Raw genomic sequence first — 13,909 nt, 5'->3', positions numbered from 1 at the left:
TTCCCATTTAGACGGGACTTTGGTGCCATCTTGTGGCAGATTTGAGTGTTTCAGAAAGACTACAAAAACTGTGATTTGGTGACATTCAGCATGTTAAAAAAAACACACACAAAAGGATGAACTTGCACTAAAGTGTAGAATTTTGAGGGACGAATGATTGGAATCCATTTTGTGACAAGAAGGTGAAACCCTTCACGTCCTGGATGGACGCATTCCATACGAATTGCACGCTACGCACCTGCACCAGCTTATCAATACCGAGGGCTTTGTCCAGCTCGGCCAGTTCGCTTTCGTCGGTGCCGCTGAGGAAGGAGACGAGCTGCTCGAGCAGAGCCTTCTCGTCGTTCCGGGACTCGGGCGTGGCCGGCGGAGCCAAGACTTCGTCCAGCGTGCAGGGGACGCACTGCCTGCTCAAACAAACAAACAAAGAGCGGACGCATTTTCACAACGATTGGACGCCGTGCTACTTCCGGGTGGCAAAAACACAAGTGACGACTGCTAAAATCAACTGAAAATTCATTTTGAGTTCATTTAAAGTGCCTTTAACGCCACCAAAATTTTTCACGCACGATTAATGAGCGTCCCACGTCGAAATTTAGCAGTAATAAAATTTAATATTAATAAAGCATATATTTGTGAAGACTGGGGTCAAGTTGTATTTCAAAATTTTGTGCAGAATTTCACAAGTTACTTCATGTTAAAGATTAGATCGTTCTTAAGATAAAAAGAAAAATGCACTGACGTCTTACAAATGCAATTATGCCATCTAGTGGCAGAAAAATTACCTCAACACAAATCAATATCACTTTTTTTTTTTACAGTAAATATTTTTAATTTTAACTCAATTTTATGAATTATGAAATTACTGTATCAATGACTAAAAAAAAGCAGTTTCTATTAACTTTTTTTCCATTTTTATGTTAAGAGTATGAAAATTTTTTTTTACATTTAATTGTACATTTAGAATAGATATCAAATTTGCAATTTATTGTGCATTAACTGTTGAACTCACGCGATTAATTACGATTAAAAATTGTAATATTTTTTATTTTTTTTACTAGTCGTGCCTTTGGAGTAGTTGCCACCCGGAAATATGTGTGACAAAACGAAATTGTCGATCCATTGCTATAGCTTTATGAAGTGTATGTGTGTGTAAAACACTCACTCTTGGGGCGAGGTAAGCGGCGCTTGCAACGGCGTTCCCAGGCCATCGAAAGACAACGAGTCCGCCAAAGACAGAGGCTGGAACTGCGAGTCGGCCAAATCTAACTTGGTCAGGCCTGTGTGGGTTAAGCGACACAGTTGGAAGGGACAGTTTGAAATAAAAAATACAATAAAATAAAGAAAACAAAAACAAAACAAAAACAATATTGCTTACTTGCTAATGCTAGCACACATTGAGTTCCTCCACATATTCACAATCATATTACGTTCCCCTTCAACGGATCATTAGTGTGGCTTTTAAACATATAAGGGCCAAAACATGTCTTGAGAAAATTAAACTGCACCAAAAATAAACTTTTTTTTTTTTTTTTTTTTTAACAGTTGTGTTACTTTTAGTATGAGCTTTTTTTTTTTTTTCACACGATATTGTGATTTTTTTTCATCGCCAACCTCCGCACAGTATCGTGTTAACACGCTGTGAGCGTCATATCGTGACAATATCGTATCGCGACATTTGGCTACGGTTCCATCCCGAGTGTGTGCGGCAGTATTTCCTTTTTTGCGTACCAGTGCTTGAACTGAACGGGTTGATGATTTCTGCCTCGGGGAAGGGACTGCTGTTATCTTTGGGGGCCTGGAAGAGGTCCGCCTGTCCCTTTCCTTGGGCCTGGCTCGGAGTCGGAAGGCTGCAGAAATCGAAGGCCGAACGATTCTGGCCGCCTGGAGCGGGGCCGCCGTCATTTTTGCCTGGGGAAACACACACATACAGGTTGCATTTGCACATTTTTGTTGTTTTTTTTTTAAACGTGGTGCACTACATAGTCTCCCGTCATCCCGACCTCTGTTGGGCGTGCCGGGCGGTTCCCTCTTCATGCCGGCGGCGGGCTGCGGCTGGGTGGGCGACTGCAGCTTGAGCTTGGGGGAGGGCGAGTGGAGCTGGGGTGACGGGGACTGCAAGCGCGGAGACGGCAGCGGAGGAGGTCCCGGGGACTGGAGCTGCGCTGGGGTGTGGGGGGCCGGAGAGTGGAGCTGGGGGCCTCCTCCTCCTCCTGGGGCGGCCGCGTCGTCGGCGCCCGGCTTGGCCGCCGCCGCGCTCGGGCCTCTGAGGCCGGGAGGGAGCTGGGCGCTGAGGGGCTCCGTGTCGGAGGCGCCACCGGACATCTGAGGAGCAGAGGGCGGCGACATTTGAGAGAAGAGAAGATGAATGGATGACACGGTCCATTAAATAAAAATCCTGGCAGAGTGATGAGGGAACAGGGAATTAGTTTTGGAATTTTCATTTGAGTTGGTTTTTAATTCAGTTGGAGTTTTGTTTTGTAAGTTGAGTTAGTTTGAATTAGTTTTCAGGGTGGTTCTGTTCCTTTTTGTTACTTTTAGTTCATAATTGCTTACATTTAGTGTAGTTTTAGTTAGACATGGGAGCGACGTCATCTGAAGGTGCTTTTTTTTTTTATTGGCTACTGCTAGATGACGTCACTTATTAGGGCTGGGCAATATATTGAAAAAATGTCGATATTGCGAAATTGGCCCGTTCAATATGCAATAATTTTCATGTGCATTTTTTTTTTTTTTTTGCTTTTCCGTGAATTGGACCAATCAGATACAATCTTAAACGTGCATCACCATCCAATAGTTGAACATCATCTAGGGTCATTACAATTAACTAAGAAAACATTGGAAAAAATATTTCATTTAATAAAAATGTTATTTCTTTAGGTAAATGTTAAATATCGCAATAATATCGATATCGCAATAGTCAACAACTATATCACGTTTTTCTAATATTGTGCAGCCCTGTGTGTGACACACTTTTTTTCACCTTATTCCGGTTAATATAAAAATAAATCTACTTATAATCACATTTCAAATCATTCCCAAAGGCTCATGCATTCAATTAATTACCAAAGACTAAACGAGGGACATTTTTGCTATAATTATAGTTTTGTAAAGATAAAAATTGAATTTGAGTTTTTTTTCACGAGTTTTCAATTCTGAACACCGCGGCCAACGTCAGCTGACAAAAACGTTACCGTGGAGTCTCGGCTATCCCGGCGGCTGTCTCGCCGGCTCTCTCGCCGCCTGTCGCCCACGGGGCTCGATTTGGGGCTGACGGAAGCCGGGGCGGCGGCGGCGGTCTTGGAGGCGGGTCCGGTAGTCACCGCCGCCGCCGCGTACGCCTCCCCGGCGACTCGCTTCTCCACCTTCACCCGAACCGTCTGCAGGCTGAGGGCCGAAGGAGGAGGCAGGTCTCCCAAGTCCTGCAAAGACATATCGGCTTTGTGAGCTCACAGATGTTTTTGGAGGTTGGGAGCAAAAACCGGATGAGAACAGCAACAATTTGCAAATGTTGGACATCGCCTCGAAAATATTCAGAATTGCCTTTATGGGTTGCTGCGCTTGTGTGCTAAAGAAGCAGTTGCTCGAAAGTGTATAATTACTGCAACGTTGATGCTAATTTCTGTTAGCACCCCAGGCTTTAATATAAATATTTTTTTTACCTCAACTGAATCGAAAATCTATTTGAATCGTGACTCAAATCGATTCTGGAAATCTAAATCGATACCAAGCTCTAGTAAAGCGGCCACAAGAGGGCAGCTGATACGCCGTTGCAAGTATTGATACCTTTGATTTAAAGCAGGCAATCAACCCAATACCAAAACCTGAAATTGGTACTTGCCCAGTCCCCAAAAAATTATTATTATTTTTTTTTTTAAAGAAGCAAAAACGTGAGAAATGGATGGAAGGAATACTTTAAAAAGTGTGTGCGCAACATGGAGAATGCATTTAAAATGTATGGGAGGGGCAAAAAAAAAAAAAAAAAAAAGCATAAAAAAATTCATTTGCCAGATGGTGTCAATGTGGATTTTCACCTGGAGCGTGTGGGTCTGGAACGTATTGTCTGCAATATGTGGAGTATAATAACGTATATCATAGTATAAAAGTATATTAAAAAAAAATAAAAAAATGAAAATGAAATAAAACTAAATGAAATAAAATATATAATACCTGTAATATAAATGAAATAAAAAAAAATACAAAAAATAAGTATATTAAAGTATAACATACATACTGTACTAATGATTGAAAAAAAAAACAAAAGTTTGGGCTGGAATTGTTACTTTCACCTTCTCGTCCGTGTCGAGCAGAAAGCGCAGCAGCTGGTGGTCCTGCGGCTCTCTGGAAGTGGATCGCTGAAGAGCGGGACTGGATGGCAGCTCTTTCTTGATCTCCACCTGGCTTCTGCCGCCGTCCTCAGAGGACGAGGACGAGGAGGCGGTCGCGGCGGAGTCGTTGGTGTCCTGGAGCAGTCGGTGTAGGATCTTGTGCCGCTCCGTCAGCGTGCTGTGGGAGGCGGGACACTGAGGAGCGGGAGACGGTTTGGGCGGAGGCAACGAGGCGCAGCGGGCGTCGCTCGTGTCGCTTCCCGTCCCGTTGCTGTCCAGCGGCGGATTGAGTCTGAGATGAGCCAACGGCGTGGTCGAGGGCGGCGGGGCTTTGACGGGGTCCTCCGCCCCTCCCTCCGCTCCAGGCCGGGAGGAGGAGGAGGAGAAGGCGGCGGGGGTCCCGGCTTGTCTGGACAAGCACGCTTTTGACCCGCCGTCGCCGCCCGAGTGCTGTCTGCTCAGGCCCGGCGCCCGCGGGCTCCCCGCCAGCCCGGGACTGGCCCGCGACGCGGCGGCCGACATGAACGAGGTAGGGGCGGCGGCGGCGGCGGGGCTGCTGAGAGGCGACGGGCTGCTGCCCTGCTGGCGACGCGGCCGGCCGGGCGGCAGGTAGCCGGCGGCCGCGTTCAGTCGTTGGGGGGAGGCGCCGCTGTTGCCGGGGTGGGGCCCCGTCGAGGCGGAGGGGGCGGAGGAGGCTGAGGCTGAGGCTGAGGCTGAGGCGGCGGCGGGGCCTGAGGTTTGTTTGGAGTTGCTGCCAGCAGCGAGGACCGGCGAGGGCGTCTGGGCCAGCTTGCCCAGGGTTGGCTGAAGGCTGGGGTTAGTGTTTTCCTGAGAGCTACCAGTGTTGTGTTCCCTGCGGAAAGCCAAATACAAGCTTGTCGGTCTGCATATGCCAACATTAGGCTTAAAGGGGAAATCAACCCCACCCCCCCCCCAAAAAATCTTGCCAATAATATATTCTATGCAGCCCCAAGTGTCTAAATATGGTATTGTGCTTAATATTGTGTTAATGGAATACGAGTTAAGCAGCAATATTCAGCAGTTTTTATCAATATCAGAAGGTGGCCATTTTGCCATCGAGTAAAAATGACATCACAGTTCCTTAGGTCTGAGGAAGGGCTGCTCAATTATGAAGTAAATATTAAAGCACGATTATTTTGGGTAATAATTGAAATCACAATTAAGATGATCATTTAATTTTTGGTACAAAAAGTGAAAAATATTAAGACAAAAGAAACAATTTTGAAACACTAGAATTATGCAAGTTCCTTTTGAATGAAAAAAATAAGTTATTTTAAAATTTAAGAATTAAAAAAAAATTAAAAATATATATTTAATCAACTCAAAATTACTATTAATAATCTTTTTTTTTTTTTACGATTATGCTAATTTTGTAATTGTGGAGTGTCATAATTTAAATTGTAATTGAATTTCGATTAATTGCACAGGCCTCGTCTCAGGTAACAACCAATTACAGCTCAGCTTCAGAAAACAGGCGAGCTGTGATTGGTCGTTTCCTGAGCCCTGAACAACTATGACGTCATCTTCAGTTTACAGCAAAGTGGCAAAATGGCCGCCCTGAGATGGATAATGGCTGGATTTTGCTGCGTAACTCATATTCCACAAACGTAATATTAGTCAGATTGTCATGGTTAGATTAGCGAGGTCACATAAATAACGTCAAGAAATGTTTACGGTCGATTTCGCCCTTTAAAAGCAACATGAAAATAAAATGACATTCTGCTCAAAATATAGGTTTCAATTTGTTATTTTCAAACAGTGACAATGCGATACATATTATAACCCTCAATATTCACTCAATTTGAGTGCTCGTACCTGTCAATAGTGTGAATGCCCATGATGAAGGGCTGAACGTCTGGGTTGGGGGGGCAGCAGAACTTGCAGCGGGTCTGAGCGCTGAGCGGCGTGCCGTCGCTCAAGGCGAAGCGGTATAGCGGGCTGATGGCGGTGCCGTGGCTCATCACTGGCCGCAGACGTCGGGACGAGCGCGGCAAAACAGAAATCGGGAATCAGCAACAGGATTGCGTCATTCGCGTCACCATTGAAAACGTTCTATTTCATCACATTGCTTCATGTTTCTTTGTCATTTCAAACACCGGCAGGCCGTTGAAAAGAGATACAATGCTGCCATATGCTGGCCATAGTTAGTGAGTGTTTTTGATTCCACAACCCATTGACCAGGCAGCGCTGCACATATTCCAAGCCAACGATCGAAAGGTGCAAGTTGAAGGACTCTCACCTTCATGTAGCAGCTTTTTGGCATGGGAGGGCTCTTTGCCCTGCGGCTGGAAGAAGGCGTAGATGCACTTCCTAACCAGGTCCTCCCAGCCGGGCCGGCCGGTCGCCCGTAAAGCACTGGTCTCGATGGAGATGATCTTCCCTGAGAGGTCCCCACACACACACACACAAACATACGTCTGTTTAATTGCATTTCATCGCAACAATTTCATCTCGGGTCGGTCGATACGGACTTCAAATAAAATCTCCGATTTCATTCACACAAATCGTGCGTGTGGAAAGTCACTGTGCACATGTTTTTATGAACATGACATGTTTCAATGATGACTTGCCTTATCTATTTGTTTGTTTGTTTGTTTGTTTTTGTTTTTGTTTTAATCTAAAGTTCAGAGATGCCTTCTTTGCAAAACAACCACTGAGTGTCAGATGTCACCTGCGGGGTCCTGCTTGGTGATAAAAGACTCCGTGCTGACAGGCTGGGCACGAGGCATCCGGCAGGCGATGCAGATCAGGCAGCTTTGCAGGTCTGGAACACAAATTGGGGGGATTGATTGATTGATTGATTTAAAAGAAAACAATAAAATAAAAAATAAAACGTATCGCGGCGTCTCCGCACCATCGCCCTCCTCCTGCGTGGCGGCGGGGGGCTGCGATACAGTGAAGCACTGCATGATCTCGTACTGCTGCCGGGCCTCCTGGTTCTCCGAGTCCATCTCGTCGGGCGGCCTCTTCAGCATGCGGCAGTTGAAGGTATGGCTGCTCCTGCGGCCCGACTCCTGAGGCCATGGCGCGCCATTCACTGCAACGCACGCACACAAAGCTACAAGTTCGTCACACCGGGATTTTTTTTTCTCCTAAATGGTGGTGACGCCCCTTTTCTTATCCCAATCACTCCCAAAAATGTATAAATACGTTCAATTTTAAATATTAACATGCTCCCAAAGACGTATTTATACATTTTTTTATGCTTCTTTTATGGTAGTTATTACAAAAACGGCCAGCAGGTGGCAGCAGAGTATACGAGATCAGCCAGGGCCATGTTGCAACAACTTCTTTTCCCCACTGTTTTAAACGGATTTGTGAATAATGATGAAACTTAGCTATATTCTAATGCTAATTGCTGCTAAACAGAAACAGATAGAATTTTTTTTTTTTTCTTGATGAAAGAAGAGACTCTAAACTTGCTTTTGGTAGCTTCCATGTTTATCTAGCAATAGAATACGATATTCTATGGGCCTTGCAAAATCAGTCCAAATCCAGTAAAACAGCAGGGAGTGAAGGGGGTTGCTTCAGTGAAAATGGCTGCCAGTCAATGAGTTAAACAAAATACTAATATAGTATCGACATTCAATGTAACACATTAGAGCCGCAACATTAAAAAATGATGTAAATACATGACGGCTCACCCAGACTTTTGGGCAGCAGATTGCGGACAAACTCGTTGTGGTCTCCCACGTGCAGGATGCTGTAGACGCTGGACATCATCAGCTCGTCCTGAGGGTAACCCAGGTAGCTTATCACATTCTCTGAGACAAAGACGATGCGTCCCTCGCGGTTCACCACGAAGAAGAAGCCATCTAGAGCCTGCATGCCAGCAAAAATGCAAAAGTTGCGACACGGTCAACTGCCGCCACAACAGTTCCAGTATCTGATGACATCAACGGGGGGTGTCATTGTATATGATCACCTCGAGCAGCATGGGTCCAAGGGCTTCTTTCTCCAGCATGCCCTGGCTACTGGAGGAGACGTCGCTCTTCTGCACCGCGTCATCCGGAGAGCGAAGAGCTGCTTTCTCTGTGGCGGCGAGACAAAGCCCGTGCGAGTCAGCGGCCGATTGAGGAACACATTTGAGGGTCTTCCGGCGTGGCGCTTTTACCCAGCTCGCGCCGCTTCATCTGCTGGATTTGGTCCACGGTGCTCTTGAGGATGTGGCACTTGTCGGGCTTGGCGCTCAGACTGGCGATGTCGCCCATGTTGGTGGAGAGCAACTCGGCCAGCTCGCCGATGTAGCGGCTCTCCAGCTCGCGCCGCCGCTTCTCCAGGCTTGACGGGGGGGAAAAAAAACAACACCACAACGGATGCACGTTCAGTGCCGCGTACGGACCTGAGAAAGGCCGCTTCAGCAATTCAAAGTCATGACATCTTAAGGGGAAATGCGATATTGAGATGAAAATAGGTTTTTGTTTTTAAAATGATCTGTTTTTGTTTTTAAGGAAATCTTAGGTAGCAAAAGTGCTAGTGGTATCGGTGACTACTCAAGAATTATGATGTCGGTCCCTAGTTCAGATGTCCTACTAGACATTTTCTTTGCTTTCGAGCAAAAGCGTAAAGTTTTGTGCGAACATCACAATATTAATATAGATCGATAGATCGATAGATAACGACTGTGCACTGGTGTGGGAATGTGGGAAATGTGAAAAACGAAACGCGCGCGTGTGTGTGCGTGCGTGCGTGCGCGCATACGAGGACAACAGCAGCAAAAAGTAGGTCAGTGCATTGGACGGCCAAAACACACAGGCATGGTGGCCCAGAGCGGGAGGGAGGGAGGGAGGGAGGAAGGGGTGAGGAGGAGGACGCAGCGTGAAAGCGCAGGTCACTGGTTGCTTTTTGGAAATCCGAGCCGGGATGTTACATCAGCTTACATCAGCTATTGGGCCTAAAAAGGCTGACGAGAGCGGACGCCGCGACTCCGGGAGCCGACAAGTGTGCGCGCGTGTGAGTGTCCTTCGGCTAAACTTTGGCTAACCCGTGATCTGATGATCCGTCTGCACACACCTTCCCCGGGCCAACATAATCCTCAGGGTGGCACACGAGAGGTACGTCAAAAATCACGTCAATATCCTACATTACAGGTGCAGACGCAAATACCGTGTGAACTTGGTGTGCAGATATCAAACATTTGTAAACATTACATCGTGTCCGGCCAATGTGCAAAATTGCAATTGTACACACCAGCAAACATGACGCAAATATGGTGCATTAGAGGTGCTTGTGTAATCGGATACAAATTATTTAGCTTCATTCAATTTTAATTAATCAATTCAACACTCTCGTATCTATGACTTTGAATGTGTGTGGCTTTTTAAATGTGAGAGGAGGCCCGGTGAGTGTTGTGGGAGTCAATGAATGAGAGTGTAGAGAACAAGGATAATATTATGAATATGGTAATTTGTCATGCGTTGGCATCAAATAGGATGTAACGCTACAATCGAGGTGTAGCTATGACCTACGTAAATATCGGAAATTGAGGGTAAAGACATAGAAACGCCATATTAGAAATGTAAAACATGAAATGTGATGTCAATATGGCATATTGGAGATGACCTTTGCGCTGACGTGTCGCATGGCGAGCCTTTCCTCTTGCGCGACTCGGCCGTCTCAGGGTCAAGGGGACTTTCCCCGACGGCGCTCATCTTCAGATTTGACTGACCTGCAAATTATGGCAAAGAAAAAAAAGACACATCGTTAGCAACAACGCCACCACCCAATAGCGTTTAATTCCGTCAACGAAAACGAAACAAAAATAATTTCCTCAAGACAAATTTGTATTTTTCACCAGACTAAAACAACATGCACAAACACATGGGAAAGACAGGACGTGGATTAATTTTACAGTGAAACGTGTAAAAAAAATAATAATAATAAAAAATAAAATAAAAAAGTGTTTGAATTATTTTAACTGTATTTGAGCCTAACATTTAAGTTGAAAAAAATGTCCTCTGTAGTGGACACATCATAGCTTACAAATAACTTTTTTTTGTTTTTCAAAAAATTATTTTGCAGTATTTCAGTTACTTTACAAAGATTGGAGAATATCAAAATAAACATGATTGGACAATATTTTTTTTCCCTGGTAGTCAGGAGGATATAGTCGACTACAAACTGACGAAATAAAAACGGTATGAGGTTGAATAACTGATTAAAAACTAACAAGCGTGACTGAAATTGGACTAAAACAGAGCCTAAATTTAAAAGCGGCGGCTAAAATGAACACTGCCACCCCAAGAGCGACGAGGACTTCTCACTCTCAAAAATGCTTACAATCCTCAAGTATTGGACTGACTTGAGTAACGAAACGTGAGTCGGTAGCGCTTGACTTGAATTTGTCCAATTGGGCGTCTCATTTGTAAACGGGGCCAACAAACAGCCCAGGCAAGCCGTTATTCAAAAGCGCCACAATGTCAGTGAAGGACGACAATTTGCACAATTCCCAACACGGAACGTACGTAACACAAGCACGCACGTCGAAAATGTGTTTCAACTTGATTGCAGCAAAAGCGGATGGCAGGACGAGGACGAGGGTCTTTAATGCACGCGTATCCTTTTTTAGACGCTGCGTGTTCGTAGCGTGTCAGAGGAGGTGATCCGAGGTCGGATGCAAACAAGGCTCGTCAGGAGGGATTAGCGTCGCTGCGACAATGGCTGCCCCCCCCCCCATCGAATTGTCGGATTTCAAGGCTTTTACCGTGCGAGTCCGTCACGTATACGTTCGCTTTCTTTAAGACGAGCACGTTTCCAAAAGGGTCAAAGGTCACGTTTGGTGCGTTGATAGCAATTAATTAATTTATGTTGGTACAAAACAAAAAAAATGTTTGAACCATTTCAAAATATTAAGCCCAATTAAGAAAAAATGGAAATAATTATAATAATGTATTATAATTATGTAAGTTCCTTTTGGACCAAACTGAATTTATAATAATATCGTATTAATTAATTAATTAATTAATTAATGTATTTATGTATTTATTTATTTATGTTGACCAAAAAAAAATGACATTGGAGTGCAGCATGTGCACTAGGACGATCATTTATGTTTTGGTACAAAACAATAAATTGTTAAATGTAAAAATAAATAAATAATAAAAATAAAGACAAAAAAATTCTTTGAAACATAATTATGCAAGTTTCATTTGGATGAAACAAAATTTATTTCATTCTTTAAAAAATTGAAAAATGTGCAAATGTATAAATTCAAACAACTCAAAAATTTGTATCAATCTTTTTTTTAATTTTTTTTTAATTTTTTATACAATTACGCAGATTTAGTAATTGTGGAGTGTAATAACTGAAATTGATTGCACAGCCCTAGTGAAACATATATACATGCCCGATTTTCCCCTCAACTCTCTCCACGTCTTTGTTACCGATTGCACTATCCGCCAACACACACAGCAATGTATGGCGAGCGGGGGGGAAAGACCACCTGGTTGTCATTGGCCTGGAAGGAACACGCACGCACACTCACACACTTAAGACATTGTCCTTATTAATCTCCTCAATGTACATTCAAACTTTCAAATCGTTCCCACTGGATTATTTAAGCTCCTTTGGGGCCCTGCTTGGGAATGTGAGGCAGCGCCTGGGAAGATGAACCTGCCTGCCTGCTTTGCTTTCTATAGAGCCGACTAACATAACTGGAGGGGAAAACCAAAAAATGATGATATTGCCATAAAATACAATGGCACCTTCATAACCAGAAAAAGCAGATGAAATTTTTTTTAAAAAGTCAGTTGATTTCCATTTGTGCAGTTCTAGCACCCTCTGGTGGCTAGTTTTCTTTAGTGCAATTTAATTTTCACAAGGCATGTTTTGGCCCTTATATGTATATAAACCGAGTCAATATGTGGAGGAACTCAATGTGTGCTTGCATGAGCAAGTAAGTGCCTCAATATTTTTTTATTATTTTTTTATTTATTTATTTTATTTTTTTTACAATACTGTGACCTTTTTTTTGTATCAGCAACCTCCCCACAATATCATGATAATTATCGTATCGTGACCTTCATATCGCAATATCGTATCGTGATGTGTGGATATCGTTACATCCCTAATTAATTTAAAAAAAGTACAATGTAGTGTTGCACGATATTGGAAAAACATTCGTTTATGCAATATACTTGCTGAATATAACGATATCCATATTGTTGCGATATTTAACATGTACCTAAAGAAATTACATTTTTTATTATCTAATGAAAAAAAAATACAATTTCATGCGGCAAAATAAGCAACTCTTGCATGTTTTTGCGATATGCATGGTGCGAGGGCCAATATCGCGATATCGATATTTTTTCAATATATTGTGCAGCCGCTAGTACAATAGATAAAATAACTTATTTTCTGGTCCTTTGATGCTTATGGATGAATTACAGGCACGACATTTGACCTTTTGTCTTGTAGTATTTGTTTAACTTTGGAAATTTTTGGGAGTTTGAATGGATTAAAAAAAAAAAAATTCTTTTAAAAATATGTAGAAGAAATTTGGTATCGTTTATTGTTACGCAAATGTATTGCTTGTGTTTGTTAAAAAAAAAAAAAATAAATAAATAAAAAATAAAATAAAAATAAAAATAAAAAAAACAGAAAGAGGGCTTTTGGGGAAAAAAACAAAAAAAAACTGGGGGTGGGCTGCGTGCATACCGTGAGAAGGGGCTGGCTCAGTCGCTTGTTGCCGAGTCCCTCCCTCCCTCTCGGATATAGAACATATGGAATGTATAGTCGGCCTCAGCCAAAACGGGGCTACGCTGCACCCGTTGACTCCCCCGCTCGCACGACACCGATCGCGAGACTCACACGAATGCTTCCGATCGGTTGCAGGGAGGGTCAAGCGCGCTCACGGTTTCATCAATGGAGGGAAAGCCAGCTTGCCATTATTTTTTTAAGTCTTAGACAATAGACAATTAGACATCCTTAAATTTCTAGCGAAATGTTCAGGAAGCTCTTCATCATCAGTACGTCTTAAAACGTGAAATGGAAACATACGGAAATACCATCGCTCTCTAGTTTTGTACGGTAAACATTTCTAAATCCCCGAAATCTTAGTCAAACAAAAACAAAAGGTTGTGAAGGTTCCCAGGGTCATCAGGATCTCTTATATAAAGTTAACTGAAAATGTAAACAAATATAGTTGCCTGTGATTAAAATGGTTTTAGATTGACTTTATATCGGCCGTCAGATTTTTTTAAAAATCAGATACCAATATTCGTCAAAATGCCCAATATCGGCGCCGATAATCGGCCCGGCCTAATTAACTAATGACATTATTACGTTTGCCATCCCTTCACTTTGGCTGCAAAATGTGATTTTGTTCTGCGTGTACTTGCGACTGTGTTTGAGGCGCACGTCGCCACCTACGTGGTCTAGGTGAGCAGTTGCTGAGTCATGTGGCGGCCGGCCGTGTCCAGGGCAAGAAGGAGACGGCGGTCAGCGGCGTTGGGCTGGCGGGGGGCTTCGACTAGGCGGGACGGTTACGGTCGCTCGGCAGCCCCCCCGTCACATGGCAACATGGCGGGCGCAAGCAGGGAAAAAACTGCACCTGGGAC

General features: G+C 43.7%; 1 protein-coding gene across 5 annotated transcripts in view; it reads right to left on the bottom strand.

Annotated features, from left to right (window-relative positions):
- Window positions 1–13,909, bottom strand: part of ncoa1 (nuclear receptor coactivator 1) — a 240,715-nt gene that overhangs the window by 220,600 nt on the left and 6,206 nt on the right. For all 5 annotated transcript variants that reach the window (XR_013281095.1, XR_013281096.1, XR_013281097.1 and 2 more), the window contains 15 exons: window positions 13,722–13,902; window positions 9,912–10,017; window positions 8,464–8,630; window positions 8,275–8,381; window positions 7,994–8,171; window positions 7,204–7,386; window positions 7,021–7,113; window positions 6,589–6,729; window positions 6,165–6,312; window positions 4,290–5,181; window positions 3,195–3,422; window positions 2,004–2,325; window positions 1,732–1,911; window positions 1,166–1,280; window positions 239–407 (listed from right to left, as the gene is read on the bottom strand). Coding sequence is in view for 2 of the 5 variants with exons in the window: in XM_077509872.1 (XP_077365998.1) it covers window positions 239–407; window positions 1,166–1,280; window positions 1,732–1,911; window positions 2,004–2,325; window positions 3,195–3,422; window positions 4,290–5,181; window positions 6,165–6,312; window positions 6,589–6,729; window positions 7,021–7,113; window positions 7,204–7,386; window positions 7,994–8,171; window positions 8,275–8,381; window positions 8,464–8,630; window positions 9,912–10,000 (3,012 nt within the window). In the remaining 3 variants the exon portion in view is untranslated. The remainder of the gene's footprint in view (window positions 1–238; window positions 408–1,165; window positions 1,281–1,731; window positions 1,912–2,003; window positions 2,326–3,194; window positions 3,423–4,289; window positions 5,182–6,164; window positions 6,313–6,588; window positions 6,730–7,020; window positions 7,114–7,203; window positions 7,387–7,993; window positions 8,172–8,274; window positions 8,382–8,463; window positions 8,631–9,911; window positions 10,018–13,721; window positions 13,903–13,909) is intronic.

This window comes from Festucalex cinctus, chromosome 21, assembly GCF_051991245.1.
Source record: "Festucalex cinctus isolate MCC-2025b chromosome 21, RoL_Fcin_1.0, whole genome shotgun sequence".
NCBI lineage: Eukaryota > Metazoa > Chordata > Actinopteri > Syngnathiformes > Syngnathidae > Festucalex > Festucalex cinctus.
Note: the sequence above shows the minus strand (reverse complement) of the source record. Positions and strands in the feature narration are given on the sequence as shown.